This window comes from Diplotaxodon limnothrissa, linkage group LG15 (assembly GCF_057381915.1).
Source record: "Diplotaxodon limnothrissa isolate DT_005_m linkage group LG15, D_limnothrissa_male_GT1.1, whole genome shotgun sequence".
Taxonomy (NCBI): Eukaryota; Metazoa; Chordata; class Actinopteri; order Cichliformes; family Cichlidae; genus Diplotaxodon; species Diplotaxodon limnothrissa.
This window is the reverse complement of record NC_140610.1, coordinates 8,399,889-8,418,115: the sequence shown is the minus strand read 5'-3', so window position 1 is coordinate 8,418,115 and position 18,227 is coordinate 8,399,889. Positions and strand designations below refer to the sequence as shown.

The 18,227-nt window shown below is 40.0% G+C and overlaps 1 protein-coding gene across 1 annotated transcript in view; it reads right to left on the bottom strand.

Moving 5' to 3' along the window:
* The window catches only part of nbas (NBAS subunit of NRZ tethering complex), a 184,714-nt gene that overhangs the window by 14,170 nt on the left and 152,317 nt on the right, over nt 1-18,227 (bottom strand). Inside the window, exons 50-51 of the mRNA XM_085373435.1 lie at nt 13,538-13,677; nt 4,260-4,407 (exon numbers count right to left, since the gene is read on the bottom strand). Coding sequence (XP_085229561.1) covers nt 4,260-4,407; nt 13,538-13,677 — 288 coding nt within the window. The remainder of the gene's footprint in view (nt 1-4,259; nt 4,408-13,537; nt 13,678-18,227) is intronic.

Sequence of the window (18,227 nt, the reverse complement as noted above, 5' to 3'; positions counted from 1 at the left end):
TTCAGAGTCCCATGTTAGTGCTCATCTTCTATCACTGGAATACTTTTACATATAAATTAAACACAACAGCACATGAAGTAATGTAGGAGCATAAAGTGGAATACAAATGCCCATACAACCCAGAGCACTATGAATTGTAAATAAACAACAACAAAACAGCTTCATGAAATAATTGGCAAACACTTAAAACCCAAAACGTAAAAATATAACAAAGACGACACGTCAAATGTTAAAAACCTGAACACACAACTAAAAAAAAAAAATTGATTCATGTTGAATTTGATGCCAGAAATATGTTTTAAAAAAACTATGGATAACAGTCAATTGGAAAACTTGTGTACTGCTTAAGTAAATAATTAGATAAATCCATTTTAAAAAGACAGGGCAGAGGCGCTCACGACTAATTAGGTTAATTAGAAACAAGTAAGTGACGCGACTGAGTATAAAAAACATCCCACACACATTCAAATCTTTGAGATTTAAAGATGTGGAGGAGTTACCTACTCTGTGAAAGAAAAAAAATACAAATAATTTAAAAATAATTAGAATAATAATTCTTGAAAATAGCTTGATAGTGCTATTACTGAAGGTGCTGTACACATTGTGATTAAAAGATTCAGAGAATCCAGAGAAATCTCTGTACCCAAAGGCTGAAAACCAATTATGAAACCGATATTTTGGGCCCCTCGGGCAGCACTGCACTAAAAACAGATTCTGTAATGGAAATCACTGCTTGGGGTCACAAACTCTTTTTAAAACAGTGAACACAGTTTATCAGTTTACCACAAGTGCAAAAATAAACCTGCATCCTCTGGACTGAAACAGAGAACGGCTGGTTTTGTATCTGGCAGTTCAAAAGATGGTAATGGGGTTCATTAGTGCTTATGGTATGGCTAACTTTAATATCTGTGAAGGCACCATTAAAGTCTCATCCTACTGACCCTCTGGGTCCATGCGTGCCCCAGAGGGATAGTTTTTGTTAAACCTTATAGGTGGGTCCAAGTTTTTGACTTTTGCCACTCAATTTGTTCCTAATGACGCCACACCATTGTTTTCCATTTGTCCTTTGATAAGTGCTTTTTAAAAATGTTAAGGAGTGAGAGTGGGATTGACAGACAGATTGGTCTCGGCAGTGATAAGGACACTGTTGTGGTGAAGAGGGAGCAGAGCGTGAAAGCGAAGCCGTCGATTTACTGGTCGATCTACGCTCCTACCCTCACCCTACGGTTTGTCGGGAGCTCTGTGTATTGACTAAAAGAATAAAATGACAGATACAAGTGGCAGAAATGAGTTTACTGTGAAGCGTGTTCGTGCTCAGCCCTGGAGACAGGGCAAGGAGCATTGGAGGAGCTACTCCTACACATCAAAAGGAGTCAGCTGAGGTGGTTTGGGTATCTGACCAAGATGCCTCCTGGGCGCCTCCCAGGTGAGATCTTTTGAACATGTATAGAAAACTGCGGGGTAAACTCGGGACACGCTGCCTGGATCTGTGTTTACTTCAGTTATTTTCTGTGGGGTTCAAAATTACCCTGATTGGTTTCATCATATTTGAGTATGGGTTTTCTGGTTTTCTTTGTTTCTTTTTATTTATTATTTCTGTCTGTTTTGTGCTTTTTACACAGAAACTACCACATGTAATTGATTGGTAATAACTTTGAAATTGACACATTATTACGTTCTTGTTTCTTCCTTGTTACCCTGCTATTACCACTTTATTACCAAGCTCTATTTCGACATTGTTACGCCCAGTTTTGGGGCCCTTATTATCCAATTACATACATTTCAGGGTAATATTACTCAACTGTAACCACTGTTACTACCATATATTACTTGGATATTACATGGTTATTACTTTGGTAATTGTATAATAATAACTTACCATGCTACAAGCTTGTTTCCCCCTTATTACACTACTATTACCCCTTTATTATTGAGCTTTAATAGAAAGTGCTACCAATAATAATTACATAACTGATATTGCTTTGCAATTATATTTGCTTCTTGCAGTAAATTATTCTTAAGGTTACAGCAATTAGTCTGTGTATGTGAAATACGTCAGTAGGAGGGTTGATGTTGCTGTACCGTCTACATATACTGCCTTTCAGATGTTCTTGCTTGTTTCAGCAAGACACTCCCATACATACTTCTGCAGCTGTGAATTCAAAAAGCCGCAAGTGCTGAAATGGCCTGTCTGCAATCCAGGTCTTTCAAGCACTGACAACATTTGGCACACTTTGAAGCTGAATAAAAATAATATGACAAAAGAAGCCTGATCTGTTAAGAAGAGAACTCCCACAGCAAGCAAGAATGGGAGGAAAAAAGTTCACTTTCAACACTACAATAGTATCCTCAGTTTCCAAATGCTTTTTATGTGTTATTAAAAGAAAAGATGATGCAACGCAGTGGTAAACATGCCCTTGTTTAACTGGAGCGAAAGGTGTTGCTGGCATTAAATAAAAAATGAATTTTCTTTTGCTGTTATTTTCATTTTATGCAGAGGCCCTAGACATACAGAATGGCATTTGGCTTAGCAGTTGCATGGTGCTCAGCAGGGCATGAATAGCATTAGGAGCTGTTAGATATCAATGGGAGGCTAGTGCATATAGTACACTGCAGAGAGCACTGAGCTGATGCTAACACATTGCTGTGGGTTACATGCTTAATACCTTTAGCCTCCTGTATTTAGATATTGGTTAAAATGATGGCACTGCAGCGTGTTTCTACTGAGCGTGAACAAGCTAAATATAATAATGGTGACAAAAGATGAACTGATGTTTAGGAGCCATACTAATTTTAAAATAGTAAGTGATGAAAACAAAGATCATGCACCTTTCAGAGTCCCATGTTAGTGCTCATCTTCTATCACTGGAATACTTTTACATATAAATTAAACACAACAGCACATGAAGTAATGTAGGAGCATAAAGTGGAATACAAATGCCCATACAACCCAGAGCACTATGAATTGTAAATAAACAACAACAAAACAGCTTCATGAAATAATTGGCAAACACTTAAAACCCAAAACGTAAAAATATAACAAAGACGACACGTCAAATGTTAAAAACCTGAACACACAACTAAAAAAAAAAAAAAATTGATTCATGTTGAATTTGATGCCAGAAATATGTTTTAAAAAAAACTATGGATAACAGTCAATTGGAAAACTTGTGTACTGCTTAAGTAAATAATTAGATAAATCCATTTTAAAAAGACAGGGCAGAGGCGCTCACGACTAATTAGGTTAATTAGAAACAAGTAAGTGACGCGACTGAGTATAAAAAACATCCCACACACATTCAAATCTTTGAGATTTAAAGATGTGGAGGAGTTACCTACTCTGTGAAAGAAAAAAAATACAAATAATTTAAAAATAATTAGAATAATAATTCTTGAAAATAGCTTGATAGTGCTATTACTGAAGGTGCTGTACACATTGTGATTAAAAGATTCAGAGAATCCAGAGAAATCTCTGTACCCAAAGGCTGAAAACCAATTATGAAACCGATATTTTGGGCCCCTCGGGCAGCACTGCACTAAAAACAGATTCTGTAATGGAAATCACTGCTTGGGGTCACAAACTCTTTTTAAAACCAGTGAACACAGTTTATCAGTTTACCACAAGTGCAAAAATAAACCTGCATCCTCTGGACTGAAACAGAGAACGGCTGGTTTTGTATCTGGCAGTTCAAAAGATGGTAATGGGGTTCATTAGTATGGAACGCCAGGACTGCCATAATGAATTAATTAAATACACCATTAAATAATTAATTAAATGTGGCAATAATTAATTAAAATTGGAATTAATTAATTAAATAAATAGTTATGATATATGTAATTAATTAATTATTGACACATTTAATTAATTATTTATGTATTTCACATTTTAATTAATTATTGACACATTTAATTAATTAATTATTGACACATTTAATTAATTATTTAATGATATATTTATTTATTTCATTTTGGCAGTCCTGGCGCCTGGCTCTCATCATGAAATAATTTTATCTGTCAGCCTCACCCATCAAACTCAGGGGGCGGGGTTAACACTGATCGAGTCAAAACCATTGCTTTGGCCTGGTGGTACAGGTGAGTAAGAGGACTCTTATGCAGTACTTTGGTGAATGTATTTCCATATCAATTTAATTTTCCTGAAATAAATAAAGATTTACTGCTTTAACACACTTTCAAGTTTACTGCAACAAAGAAAAGACTAGACGTTCACAAACAAAAAATACAGAGTATTATCTGATTACCTGCACAGGGAGCTTGTGTTTGCTGTTATAGAGAGATCTCACCATGGTGACAACCTGCTGACCCAGGTCTGTTTTGACCTCTGATCCCTTGCAGCGGGTCAGTAAGGCTGAGGTTAGCACCACCCAGGGGTTATGCTCTGACTCTGCCCTGCAGACAAGAGAGAAACAAAGACTTACAAATGTGTGTCTGTGTGTAGAGTTGTGTTGAGCTTCTTTGTCCTCTCTGATTGACATAAAGAGGAAATGCACTGGTAAACAGTACACAGGGAAAACAGCTGCCTTTGATGGTGTCTTTATGTCAAGAAAAGTTGGAAAAGAACAAAAGTGCAACATGTAAAATTACTCTAATGCTTTTCATCCATTCCTATGTACATACCCCCATGTGACCAAATGGTAATACTGTGAGACAGCAACTGGCAGATGATCACTGCGTATACACCAAAGTGTACAAAAATGCGCAAAAATAACAGCATCAACTTCCATTCAAATCTCAGGCTGTTAAGAAAGCAGAGAAGGTGATCAAGAAGCCTAAAGTTAAACAAATTCATTCCAACACTAACATCTAAGTACATATTCTCGTGCAATTAATATTAAACACCTGCACGCTATATTTTCCCTCACCTCTGTGTTAATGCCAGTGACAGGCATCACACTATTTACACAATCTTTCATTAGCTCTTAAGACCTTTGCTAGCACCTCTAGAGCACATGCGCGCCCTCAGCCAAAGCCGGCAAACACCGGTGTAACCTTCATGGATCTTTATCAATACACGGGGGCATGGAAGACGAAAATCAAAAACCATGGAACAACTCATTATCGGTTTAAATATGCCACGACTGATGCATTGACCCTGTTGAAGTAATTAATTTTATTACTATTACCCTTAGCATGGCACAGAGTCATATTAGTGCCTCTGTAACTGCCAACAGTTATTAATTTTAGTGGCTGCGGAGGTTGTAGTCTAATGCAAAACCAAAGCCTCATTATATCTGCATCAGGCTACACGAGGGGAATCAAAGCACATTTCTGAGTCCTGGTGAGGTTGCAAATATTAATACAATGTATGGAGAAAAATAAATAAATTCTGAACTTGTTAGAAAAGTAGAGGCACTTCGAGTGCTTCGAAAATACATGTTGACACGCCAGTGCTGCTGGAAGTTGTGTATGTGATTAAAATGACAAGCAGTGCATTAAATATTGAGGGGAGAGCAAAGGAAGAGGAGATCATGAGGAATCTGATATGAATATGCGCTTTGTATCAAATGATAATGTTTTGCATTCGGACCGATCTTTGGTCGTATGATGGGAAGCAGAAACTCTAGAGTCAGATTAGGAGGTTAAGCATTTTCTTAAGTAGGCTTGTGAGTGTGTGAGCATCTCTGCAAAAGAACCGAGTGTCAGCGAACGATGGAAAGGCCCGTCAAAATAAAGAGACAGAGCGCGATAAAGAGACAGCAGGGAGAACAGCAGGGCTCCTGTGTCTGTCTGTTAGCTGAAGAGGCAGCTCTCCATCCCACTTCCGGGGTGTCTTGTCCAGACGAGCTGCTTCACCTTTGGATGATACGGCCATGGGAACAAACAGAATCCGCTTGTGCTGCTGGCACGCTACTGCTTTCTGTGCTTTTCCAGGGGACAGGAAGGTACTGCTGCATGCGACTTTTTGAGCGTCTGTGTGCTCGCCAAATCTGTCAAAGGGTGCAGTGTGAGTCACAGCCAGCCTCCATTCGTGCTTTGAATCATGACTCAGTTTATGCGGACAGACTAAAGGAGAAGCTTTTCAGATGCAACACTCAGTATGGCTCCCAAAACAGCCTCTTATGGTCTCACTGAAGCAAATCCTCATACTGGCACGCACACACACACACACACACACACACACACACACAATGGCACACTTCCATCCCGACCAGGATTAAGTGCTGAGTCAGACAAGTAGTTAAGGTTAACCATGTGTTCTGCACAGAGATAAAGTCCTCATGCAGTCAGCATCTAAAATGAGGCGTTTGAAGGTTAAGCTATTCTGAGTTTTGTGTTCCAAATTATGAGCTCCACGTGTAGCCATCACTGCACCAAAAAGAAAGAAAGAACAAAATATGCAGAGCAGATGTGGCTCTGAGCAGAATTTCGGGCTTGGAGTAAGTACATTACAGCGCAGTTGCTGTTTATTCATGTTGTAGCAAATTAACAAAGTATGGATGCCAAAACAAATGAGAAAAAACAAAAAGACATATGTACAGGCTGATTTTACGCTCACATTTGAATGTACAAGACAGATGCAACAAGACAACAGATAAAACAGTCTGTGGTTAAAACAAATGATTATAGCTGACTGTCCCAGAGGTCCGACTGTAGCTATCAGGCTCACAAAAGCAGTGGAGTTTCATTGGAAATTGGGGTGACCTTGAAGCAGCAGAGTTGAACAAACCCCTAATCTCTTCTAGTGCTTCTCTACTGAATATGTATATGTGTGTGTGTGTGTGTGTGTGTGTGTGTGTGTGTGTGTGTGTGTGTGTGTGTGTGTGTGTGTGTGTGTGTGTGTGTTGGCTTTTTACATCAGTCTCAACACATCTAATGACATCCCTGGTGTCCATTATGAATGGACTGTTGAATAATGTTTTTCATTTTGTCCATTAAATTGCCAATAGCTAAAAAAAAAAGTTCTTCTGGTGGAAACTGTTTTCATCTCCCACTTACAGTATTTGTTTCCCCATTCACAACCAACTTTATCCTCTTTTGTACTTTATGGACACCATGAGCTTGAAGATGACTCAAACTGACAGACAAAAGAGTCCAGATGAAAAATAAAATAAAAATCTATTCTTCACCAGTTTGTATCTACAGTAATTGCCTATTTCCACAGTCAGATCTTTCCAAGAGACTCAGAAGCTTTACCTGCTTTTCAGCAGATGAAACTACTGTGGAGTCAAAGTTTGCTGTACTGGAAGACAGCTGCTGATCAAACACTGTACAGCTCCATTTATATAAAACCGAAGTCAACAGGCGCACTACGAGAATGAGAGGTGGATAATGCTTACTGCCTTCTTTAGAAAAAGAGATATTTAAAAAGGAACGCACGTGTTAACACGCTGTTAACCTGCCGCTTGTTTTTAACGCGACTGAGCATAAACAGATAATCATCAAACATCTGAATTAATTCACTGGATCCATTCAATCTTGAACAACAATGGGCTTACGTGCCTAATTTCCACAGTCCTCCAGCTGTGGTGGAAATGAAAGCTTTTACTCTTATTTCGCTGAAACATTTGTCATAACTGGGGTTATGACACTTCCCAAGTTTAAACTGAAGACTGACCATATCGTAGCGTGCGTGATACCGGTATAAATTTTTTGTGTAATTAAATTGTTTCATATTAAAATATTAATGATATAGCTTCGCCGTGCGAGCACAACAACAAGACAAGCATGTTTAAGAGTGAGAGCCGTGTCAGCCTCCAATGATGATTTAGTAAAAAGGGAGCTACTTCAACAACCTCTAAAGTAGAATGCTTAGGCAACACTTGTACAATATGCAAGAAAACTGCTCGCTTTACAGCTAAAAACATCAAGTTCGTTTTACTAGTTGAAGCAAAAACAAACTGTTGGGTACAACCAGGTTATGAAGGCACGTGAAGCATTAATACTAGCAGCCCAGAAGTCAAAAATGGACCAAGCTGAGTATCGCTGGAGCACGTGTTAGCTGCATTTTATATGATAGAAGGAGCAAATGCTGAATGGAAATGACTGATGTCGTTACATGGAGAAAATGAGGGCTATAAACTGTCATGGCTGACGAGGCAAGCTGTGTGGAGGTGAGGTAAGGACCCAAATGCAGGCCGAGGTTGTGATGAGAGCGAGCTGAGTGGAGAACACAACAGGAGCGGAGATGACATATGCAGAAACTAAGGAAACTCTAAACTGGGAAAACTAATGAAACTGAACTGAAACCTGAATGCACAGAAGGAGAAACTCACAGAGGTTACACAGGGAGACAACACAGACGAAGCAGCAGCAAGCAGAAGAAAACACAGGGCTTATATACACAGTGGAGTAATCAGGGAATAGGAGACAGGAGGGAAACACAGCTGGGAGAAATCAGGGCTAACGAGACTAGGGAAGCAAAGCCAGACACATTCACATAAGACAAGGACCTTCAAAGTAAAACAGGAAATATAACAGGTATGCACAGACACGAGCTTAACACTAAGACATCAGACATGGCAACAGGGAGGAAACACGGAGACGTGGGACCAGGGCAGGCACAGTCACACAGAACAGAAGGAGCTCAAAATACAAAAACTGAGAAAAAGAATTACTAGAACAGAACCAAAAATATTAACAGTGACAACCCTAAATACCAAATAATCAAGAAATGAAATGAAACAGCTACAAAACACTGGGTCACTCACCCAGGACCATGACATAAACAACCTGTATAAAAGCTCTATCCAAGATAAAGCATCCTGGTTACTTTACTTATTTTTACTTTTAAACTAAAGTATTAAGCATGCTACTTATGCGCTTACATTTGTCACTGTATATAAGGCTGTGTCACTAATGTGATACTATAATCCTGCTGCTACTCTTACTGGCACCTTGAGTCAATAGATTTAATTCAATTCAATTCAATTTTATTTATATAGCGCCAAATCACAACATAAGTCGTCTCAAGGCGCTTCATAGATACAGAGAAAAACCCAACAATCATATGACCCCCTATGAGCAAGCACTTTGGCAACAGTGGGAAGGAAAAACTCCCTTTTAACAGGAAGAAACCTCCGGCAGAACCAGGCTCAGGGAGGGGCGGCCATCTGCTGCGACCGGTTGGGGTGAGAGAAGGAAGACAGGATAAAAGACATGCTGTGGAAGAGAGACAGAGGTTAATAACAGATATGATTCAATGCAGAGAGGTCTATCACAACACATAGTGAGTGAGAAAGGTGACTGGAAAGGAAAAACTCAATGCATCATAGGAATCCCCCGGCAGCCTATGTCTATTGCAGCATAACTAAGGGAGGTCCAGCCCTAACTATATGCTTTAGCAAAAAGGAAAGTTTTAACCCTAATCTTGAAAGTAGAGATAGTGTCTGTCTCCTGAATCCAAACTGGAAGCTGGTTCCACAGAAGAAGGGCCTGAAAACTGAAGGCTCTCCCTCCCATTCTACTTTTAAATACTCTAGGAACAACAAGTGGGCCTGCAGAGCGAGAGCGAAGTGCTCTAATAGGGTGATATGGTACTACAAGGTCATTAAGATAAGATGGGGCCTGATTATTTAAGACCTTGTATGTGAGAAGTAATAAATGCATGAACTAGTTTTTCACTTTTAGTTAACTGTGAAGGCGCAGTTGGACTGATCCTACACACACTTATAAAATATACACACATTTATAAATAAAGTTTCAAGTTATCACGAGTGTATTACAACTACTGCAAAAGAACCTTGCTTTGATTGAGCTGGAAGGATAAAATCCAAGGAACATTAACCAGTTTGTCTCTGTGGTCCTCAGAGAACGGCTCGCTTTTAATTGAGAACAATGGAGCAGGGGAAGAGCAATCACATCATTAGGGTTTATTGATAATATAGCCAACCCTTACTGTGGCTCATAAGACATCAGCTGGTGCAAGAAGGACAGAGCCCGAGGCTCTGTGATTTCCGAGTCTAAAAGTCTATGTACACAGCATCTAGGAGATAAAAGGCACCGCCAGCTCTTAGTAAAATGCAAAGGCAGTCCATAGAAGTTGCCCATTAAAATGTCAGTGTCCTCATGTGTTCCCATTTCCCAAAGCAACAAATCTAATAAAGAAACTACATTTTAAAAAGTGTCTATGGGTGTTTGTGAAGCAACAAAACACACAGAATCACTCACTTTAAGTGGCTGCTTTGACCCAAAGCAGAGAAACAGCACTTATATTTTTAACTTTAAATTCACTGAAGATGCTGAGAGGGCACCAGCAGAGAGAGGCGACAAAAATGAGAGAAAATTAATTGACACCATATGAGCCGCGACACTAATAGTATTCTCCACACAGTCAGCATCAATGGGATATTTTAATTACTACCTCCAAACCACAGACAATGAAATATTTACATGTTTGAGTTTAAATTCAGTACATATGAACGTGTGAATAATAAGGCTAACAACATGGCATTGTGAGAAATCCCATACCACGCATCATGTATGGAATATGAATACTATTGTCAACACATTATAACTCCACTAATTAGTCCATTCACGTGCCTTCCTAAGAGTCATATTGCCTTCTGGAGACATATTACCATGGTAACTCAACCTTATTTAATATGTAGCAAGTAATGATGAACAAATTGAAAAGACGTATGTATTGCCATGAAGCACCATATATTTAAACACTTAAAAGGAAGAGTTACTCCACCCAGCACCATTATATGCTACACTAATACACTGCATTATTGGATATTTATGTTTTATATTTATAAAATATTTTCCTAGAAATTGCCTCTTTGGTATTTCTGGGCACATAGTGATATTTCAGATATAATTACAAACAGGGGGAAATAAACTTTCACACAGTACTGTGCAAAAGTCTCGACTCACTTCTTGCTTCTTTATATTTTACTAGAAAATTGAGAATTAGGTGCAGTTATGTGCTCACACATAAAAGACAATTTCAGTTGATAATTTTGGATTGTCTGTTCATCCCTTGAATGATCAGCAGGTTAAATGGCTTAACTATATAAAAACACCCAGCACGCCCCTGCGGGCGGTTTATCCTTCAAGCTCGGGTCCTCTACCAGAGGCCTGGGAGCTTGAGGGTCCTGCGCAGTATCTTAGCTGTTCCCAGGACTGCGCTCTTCTGGACAGAGATCTCCGATGTTGTTCCCGGGATCTGCTGGAGCCACTCGCCTAGCTTGGGAGTCACCGCACCTAGTGCTCCGATTACCACGGGGACCACCGTTACCTTCACCCTCCACATCCTCTCGAGCTCTTCTCTGAGCCCTTGGTATTTCTCCAGCTTCTCGTGTTCCTTCTTCCTGATATTGCTGTCATTCGGAACCGCTACATCGATCACTACGGCCATCTTCTTCTGTTTGTCTACCACCACTATGTCCGGTTGGTTAGCCACCACCATTTTGTCCGTCTGTATCTGGAAGTCCCACAGGATCTTAGCTCGGTCATTCTCCACCACCCTTGGGGGCATCTCCCATTTTGACCTCGGGACTTCCAGGTTATACTCGGCACAGATGTTCCTGTACACTATGCCGGCCACTTGGTTATGGCGTTCCATGTATGCCTTGCCTGCTAGCATCTTGCACCCTGCTGTTATGTGCTGGATTGTCTCTGGGGCATCTTTACACAGCCTGCACCTGGGGTCTTGCCTGGTGTGATAGACCCCAGCCTCTATGGATCTTGTGCTCAGAGCTTGTTCTTGTGCTGCCATGATTAGTGCCTCTGTGCTGTCTTTCAGTCCAGCTTTGTCCAGCCACTGGTAGGATTTCTGGATATCAGCCACCTCCTCTATCTGCCGGTGGTACATACCGTGCAGGGGCCTGTCCTTCCATGATGGTTCCTCGTCTCCCTCCTCTTTCTTGGGTTTCTGCTGCCTGAGGTATTCACTGAGCACTCGGTCAGTTGGGGCCATCTTCCCAATGTATTCTTGGATGTTCGTTGTCTCATCCTGGACTGTGGTGCTGACACTCACCAGTCCCCGGCCCCCTTCCTTCCGCTTAGCGTACAGCCTCAGGGTGCTGGACTTGGGGTGAAACCCTCCATGCATGGTAAGGAGCTTTCTTGTCTTTATGTCAGTGGCTTCTATCTCCTCCTTTGGCCAGCCTATTACCCCAGCAGGGTACCTGATCACGGGCAGGGCGTACGTGTTGATGGCCCGGATCTTGTTCTTACCATTCAGCTGACTCCTCAGGACTTGCCTGACCCTCTGCAGGTACTTGGTGGTTGCAGCTTTTCTAGCGGCCTCTTCATGGTTCCCATTTGCCTGCGGGATCCCCAAGTACTTGTAACTGTCCTCTATGTCTGCAATGTTGCCTTCTGGTAGTTCAATCCCCTCAGTTCTGACTACCTTCTGACTACCTTCCCTCTCTTTGTTACCATCCGGCTACACTTCTCCAGTCCGAACGACATTCCAATGTCATTGCTGTATAGCCTGGTAGTGTGGATCAGTGAATCGATGTCTCGTTCACTCTTGGCATACAGCTTGATGTCATCCATGTACAGGAGGTGGCTGACAACTGCTTCGTTCCGTAGTCGGTATCCGTAGCCAGTCTTGTTAATGATCTCACTGAGGGGGTTCAGGCCTATGCAGAACAGCAGTGGGGACAGAGCATCTCCTTGGTAGATCCCGCACCTGATGGTGACTTGTGCTATGGGCTTGGAGTTAGCCTCTAGTGTTGTACGCCACATCCCCATTGAGTTCCTGATGAAGGCTCTTAGGGTCCCATTGATCTTGTACAATTCTAGGCATTCCAGTATCCAGCTGTGGGGCATTGAGTCATAGGCCTTCTTGTAATCAATCCAGGCAGTGTACAGGTTGGTCAGTCTGGTCTTGCAGTCTCGGCTGATTGTTCTGTCTACCAGTAGCTGGTGTTTTGCGCCTCTGGTATTCTTGCCAATCCCTTTCTGTGTCCCGCTCATGTATTGACCCATGTGCCTGGGTATGTATGTATGTATTTAAAAAAATAAAAACATTCTTTTGAAAATTGTCAGGTGCATGGACTGGACTGAGAATGTGTGGATAAAGAGCCAACATCCAAAGAAAAGCTCCAAACTTTCTGAAGAACTTCAGAAAACCTAGAGAAATACTGCTCAGGACCACATTAAAATCATAAGAAAGTCTGGCAACTAGGAAGAAAAATATAAAGAAATTAGATACAAGATTTTTGCAAAACACGAATACAGCCTTAAAAACTATAAAAACGCTTAAAAAACATTTAAAAAGTATGTAACAACCACAATAGATGTGCTCAAAAAAATACTTTGAGGCTTTTTTCTTTTCTTGCTGACAGTTAATTCTGCTCTGTCTCATATTCAGTCCACTGAACTTTAGACAAGAGCCAACAGCAGAGCTCACATAGTTTACTGGAAGGATGCGCAGCTAGCCTGGCTCTGTCAAAGATAAGGTTCAGCATATAAGTCTTCACTACTCCACAGCTGTTTTTAAACACTTACAATACTTAACTTTTTTTTTAAACTGATAATCAGTCTTTATAGAAGCCATGACAGCACTGTCCTGTTAAATCATCACTGTTAAATCATTAACACGAAATAAGATGGACGTTTGTCTTACACTTCCTCTTTCATCATAGGTGGCCATGCTTGGAGGAGAAGAATGAGCAACTGAAAGTCTTCCCACTTCTGCGCCGCTTCCAACAGCTCCTGGAAAAGGCTGTATCGTTTTTCTTCATTCTCCACATCCTCTATCTGGATCTGAGAAAAAGGTAAAAAGAGAAACCGGGTTGTGAGGAAGGCAAATCAATTTGGAATGAAAACAAAATGGTAGCTACGAGAACATTGACTGCAAGCTTTACCCAGGACACTGAACATCGAGCATGCCTGTTTCTGTTAAAATTCTGCCTTATGTGTGTCGTTGATGATAAACATAACAGCGAATGCCAGCATCATCCACTGAGACGCTCATCTTAGTCATCGGGTACGCGGGCTATTTCCACTACACACCATACGCAAAAATGGATTGAAATCAATGAAATGGGCTCTAATTAAGAAAGCTCTCAACAAACTTGACAACATAATGATTTCACTAAAGATTGCGGGCACGATATTCCTGCCAAAGCAAGATGCGAATGAACTGCACAGTCACACGCAGTCAATCTAGAGCTCCATCAAAGCTACAAAGCCAGCAAATGGAAAGAATAAGGCTTTTAAGAGTAATGGCACATTTCATTGTTATTTTCCAAAAGAAAAAAAAAAAAAAAAGTCACCTGTGGCCAACTTTATTTGAAAAAAGAAAAAACGACTGAGGGGAAAGAATGTGAGAAAAGAGAATGAAAAGGAATGAGGGAGGGATAATATGGAAGAAATGAGAGGAGGAGGAGAGGGAGGAGGAGGGGGAGAGGAGGGAAAGTAATTAATTTTCTTCTCAAAGGTTGGCTTCTAGTGTGATTTAACAGTTCAGAGAGCGGCTGATTTCTGAGGGGAAAACTATGACCTGCCAAAGCAAGGCTGCTGCAAGACAGGCTGTGTCACACACACAAACACATGTACGCACACACATGCATCACTAGCAGCCAGACTCGGGGAACGGTGTCAGCCTTGGTGGAGCGCTCACATTTATACGACTGGATTTGTATTCTATTCCTAGCGATACTTTACTTGTATAATGGTTTTAAATCCATGCACACGGCACAGATCCCACTCGTTTATTGGCTGACATCTAGCTCTAAAGCACTCATATACAGCCAAGGGGGGGAAAAAATGAACCCAGAATCATTCGAAAATATGCTTCAATGGAAAAATCAACCTCAAAAATATACAGAAACATATTTTTACTGCACAATGCTGTTATAAACAGCAAAAGTCGTGGCAATCGACTAAAGTTCTTCTGAGACATGTTATAAATGTCTAATCATGCACTAAACCACTGGCAGCATAACAGATACACGCCCAGTGTTGTAGTCAATTGCCTTGTGATGGAGGATGGAGCAATAAATGAGTAAAGCTTAAGCTCTGGACCTTCTGGAAATGGAGGTCACTTGGGAAACAGAAATGGAATCTTAACCACCTGTAAAAAGCTCTCACTGCAATCTAAAGCTCTCAAATCCATCCCTGAATGTAAACCGCAACCCAGAGCTTGTTCATCATTATTACTGCTTTAATGCATTATGAATACTGAACATTTTCTAACTATTGATGCCTTTTTAAAGTTTTATGGACACATTTATTCATTATCTATGAAAATTCAAGGGTATGTGAGACCTTGGGATTCCCCGATAATATTCTGATTATATGTTCCCCCTGGAATGGAAAAATGATAAACGGTGAGTGCACCCAGATGCATCCAAATAGAAACTCTTTCGCATACAAAAGGCTATCAGATTGCATCGTCTCACTTGCCCACTCACACACACGTCAAAACTCACCTACAGTTGTCCCCCAAATTAACTCTGTCAATTACTTTGTGGCTCTGAGGCTTTTATTTTCTTAACAAGGAAGGATGTCAATTAATTATGCCTAGTGATTAAAACCAACATTTCCTCTGTGGCGTTGTACAATGAACAGAGTGCAGGAGGGCAAACGGAAGAGGGAGGGGGGAGTGAAACTGTTAGCAGATGCCATGAAATATATTAGCGAGGGAAATAAACCAATGTAAATATGATGTACATCAAAATTTCTTTACTATTTAAAAACTGTTTAGCACTGTCAGATACTTTCAATCTGCGTTCCACGTCTTCCCACCCTTTGCCCATTCTAATATTGATGCTTTTAGACAGCAAGGCAACATAGCATGTGATAATTAAGACCCTACATGGAGCAAAGCAGCCGGAGCCCTATTGTGTTTGTTCTGATTATTCTTCCCCTTATTACCATGCAGCGAAGCCTCGAGGATCCTTGTCCTTGTTCCAAATTATATTTATTCTTCTTTGCCAAAGGTGTTGCACCAAAATACTGTAATGCCTGGAAACAGTAATTCATCAGGTGTGCTCAAAATAAAGCATTTTAATTACCCACAGGTAGCTCTGTAATAATCAAGTTTATGTTTTTTGACAATTATTTAAAACCAGCTTGCCTGCAGTGAAAATTCTTTCGTCACTCTTTTCTTTTGCTTTCAAAATAGCACATTTTGCTAATTCCTCCCAGATTTTCTTCAGAATTAGTTTCCTAAATCTCTGTAGCCCCCGCGTTACTCACCCTAAATCTGACTCTGACTCATTTGCAGGCTTTTATGAGATGTGTACTACTAAGCAAGTTTTAAATAGCCAGACTTTCTTTGTGTTAGCTGGCCTGGCAAAACCTAAAATCTCAGTCAGAGATAAAACGAATCACGACACTGGTTATCAAGCTGTCTTTGTCAACCCAAGCTATCTGCTTCAGTTAAACGGGACATTTGACTTGTCAGCTCTATTTTTTGGCAAAAAACTGACCAATCAACTGCAACCTACTTTAGTCACTGTCATAAAAAAAATTTAAAAGGTGAAGACATTGTAAAGTTTTGTAATCTCTGGTCTATTAGGTTTAATTTCATCTGTATAAAATAGATCTGATATATAGGATGAATATGAAAATATAATTTCTGGATCAAATAAACTTGAATTCTGCTGTAGACCAACTTTACAGTATGCCTCTTTAAGCTGCGGCTCACCATGTTGCAAGAATAAAACATATTCTCTCAGTAGAGAATGAAAAATCAAAGTAGTCATTGAAATGTGTGTTTTTTTTAAAGATGTGATTTTAAACAGAAATTCTAAACATAACCTGCTTTAGACTAGGTTTACTCGTCATAAGTTAAAAAGGGTAAACTTCGTGATACTGTCTTTAACCTCAACATACTTGTTAATACAATAATCTTGCGTTGTTGTGCACCCCTCTCATCTTAAGTTGTTCAGAGAATATGTCGGACGTTTTCATATTTATAAGTCACGTATCAAATCACAGCCCACAGCCAAACTCAAACCGCAATTACAAATCAATGCTGAGATTTTTTTTGTTTTATTTCATCAAAGATTTTGACCAAATTAGTTGCCATGTGAAACTAATAAACATATTGTGTTTTTTGCAGATGTGAGGTGGTGTGTGGATCTGTGTCATTCCCAGTGGTGGAGTTGTAAATCTCCTGTGTGCATACAAAGGCTGCAAATACCCACACACCACATTCCTACTATCTAAAAAGTCTTTTTTTTTTTAATGTAAATTTTTTTTTTTTTTTTAAATCAAGCACTGATCTCCTGTATGGATAACAACATCTGTAAAGTAACTATTTTTTTTATTTTTTTCCCCCTCAAGACAGAACCAATCATAGCACAGCAACAGCAGGTCAGGCATTGATTTTTCCATCCTAAGTACTGTGTATGTGGCTTTAGGAAGCGTGATAAAAGAAAAGCACGGGGAATGGCCTTAATGTTGTGTTTATCAGGTGTCACATAAGTGGGAATCATTACTATGTTCATAGAACTACCTCAGTGCTGCAGAAACAATGGTTTATTTTTAAAGCCAAGGAAAACATAAAGTGCTATAGGTTATCAGGAAAAAATACCATACCATATCCACTGTGCAATATTTCTCTATTGTGTGAAAATAAAACAAATCAACCGAAAACAGCAGCTTTAACCAGCAGTGCTTGAAAAAGCTTTAGTTGTTTAGCAATAAAGAAGAGGCAGCAAAAGACACTTTAGGCAGTAAAACGTATGTTAGAAATGGTATGGATTGCTCTTTTTTAATTTCTTTTAAATAATCACATGGAAATACTATATATTACAGATAAGGTGTAGAAAAAATTTCTACCACACATTTCCCTTAAAACCAAATTGAGTAAGTGTGGAAAAAAACAGAAATTAAGACTTCAGTTCTTGTAAACCACTTGCAGCCGCTCCCACTGAGATCAGCAAACAATATGATATGCCATAATACCGACAGAGAGAAATGGTTGCACAGGGTGAAAGTACAAACTGCGTGTAATTTTAAGTATAAAAAACCAATTCTTTTCTGCTGGCACAGCCAACGCTGCTGTTAAATTATGACAACAGCATGCTAAACTGCTCGCCCACTGTGCCTGGAGGTAGCCACGGTGCTAACAAAAAGATATACATGAACATAGAGAACAAGAAGAAAGCATGGAAATGAAGAAAGCAGACAGGGGGAGGTGGAAGTAAATGAAACATGACAATGAGCAGTTACCAGTAGCTGGTTTATTACCCTCTGTCAGCCTTTTCAGCAGGATGAAGAACTGAAACTGCTTGTGTGTGTCTTGATATGCAATTGCAATGGGACACTGCAAAATGCCCATCTCCATCTACTAATGTTTG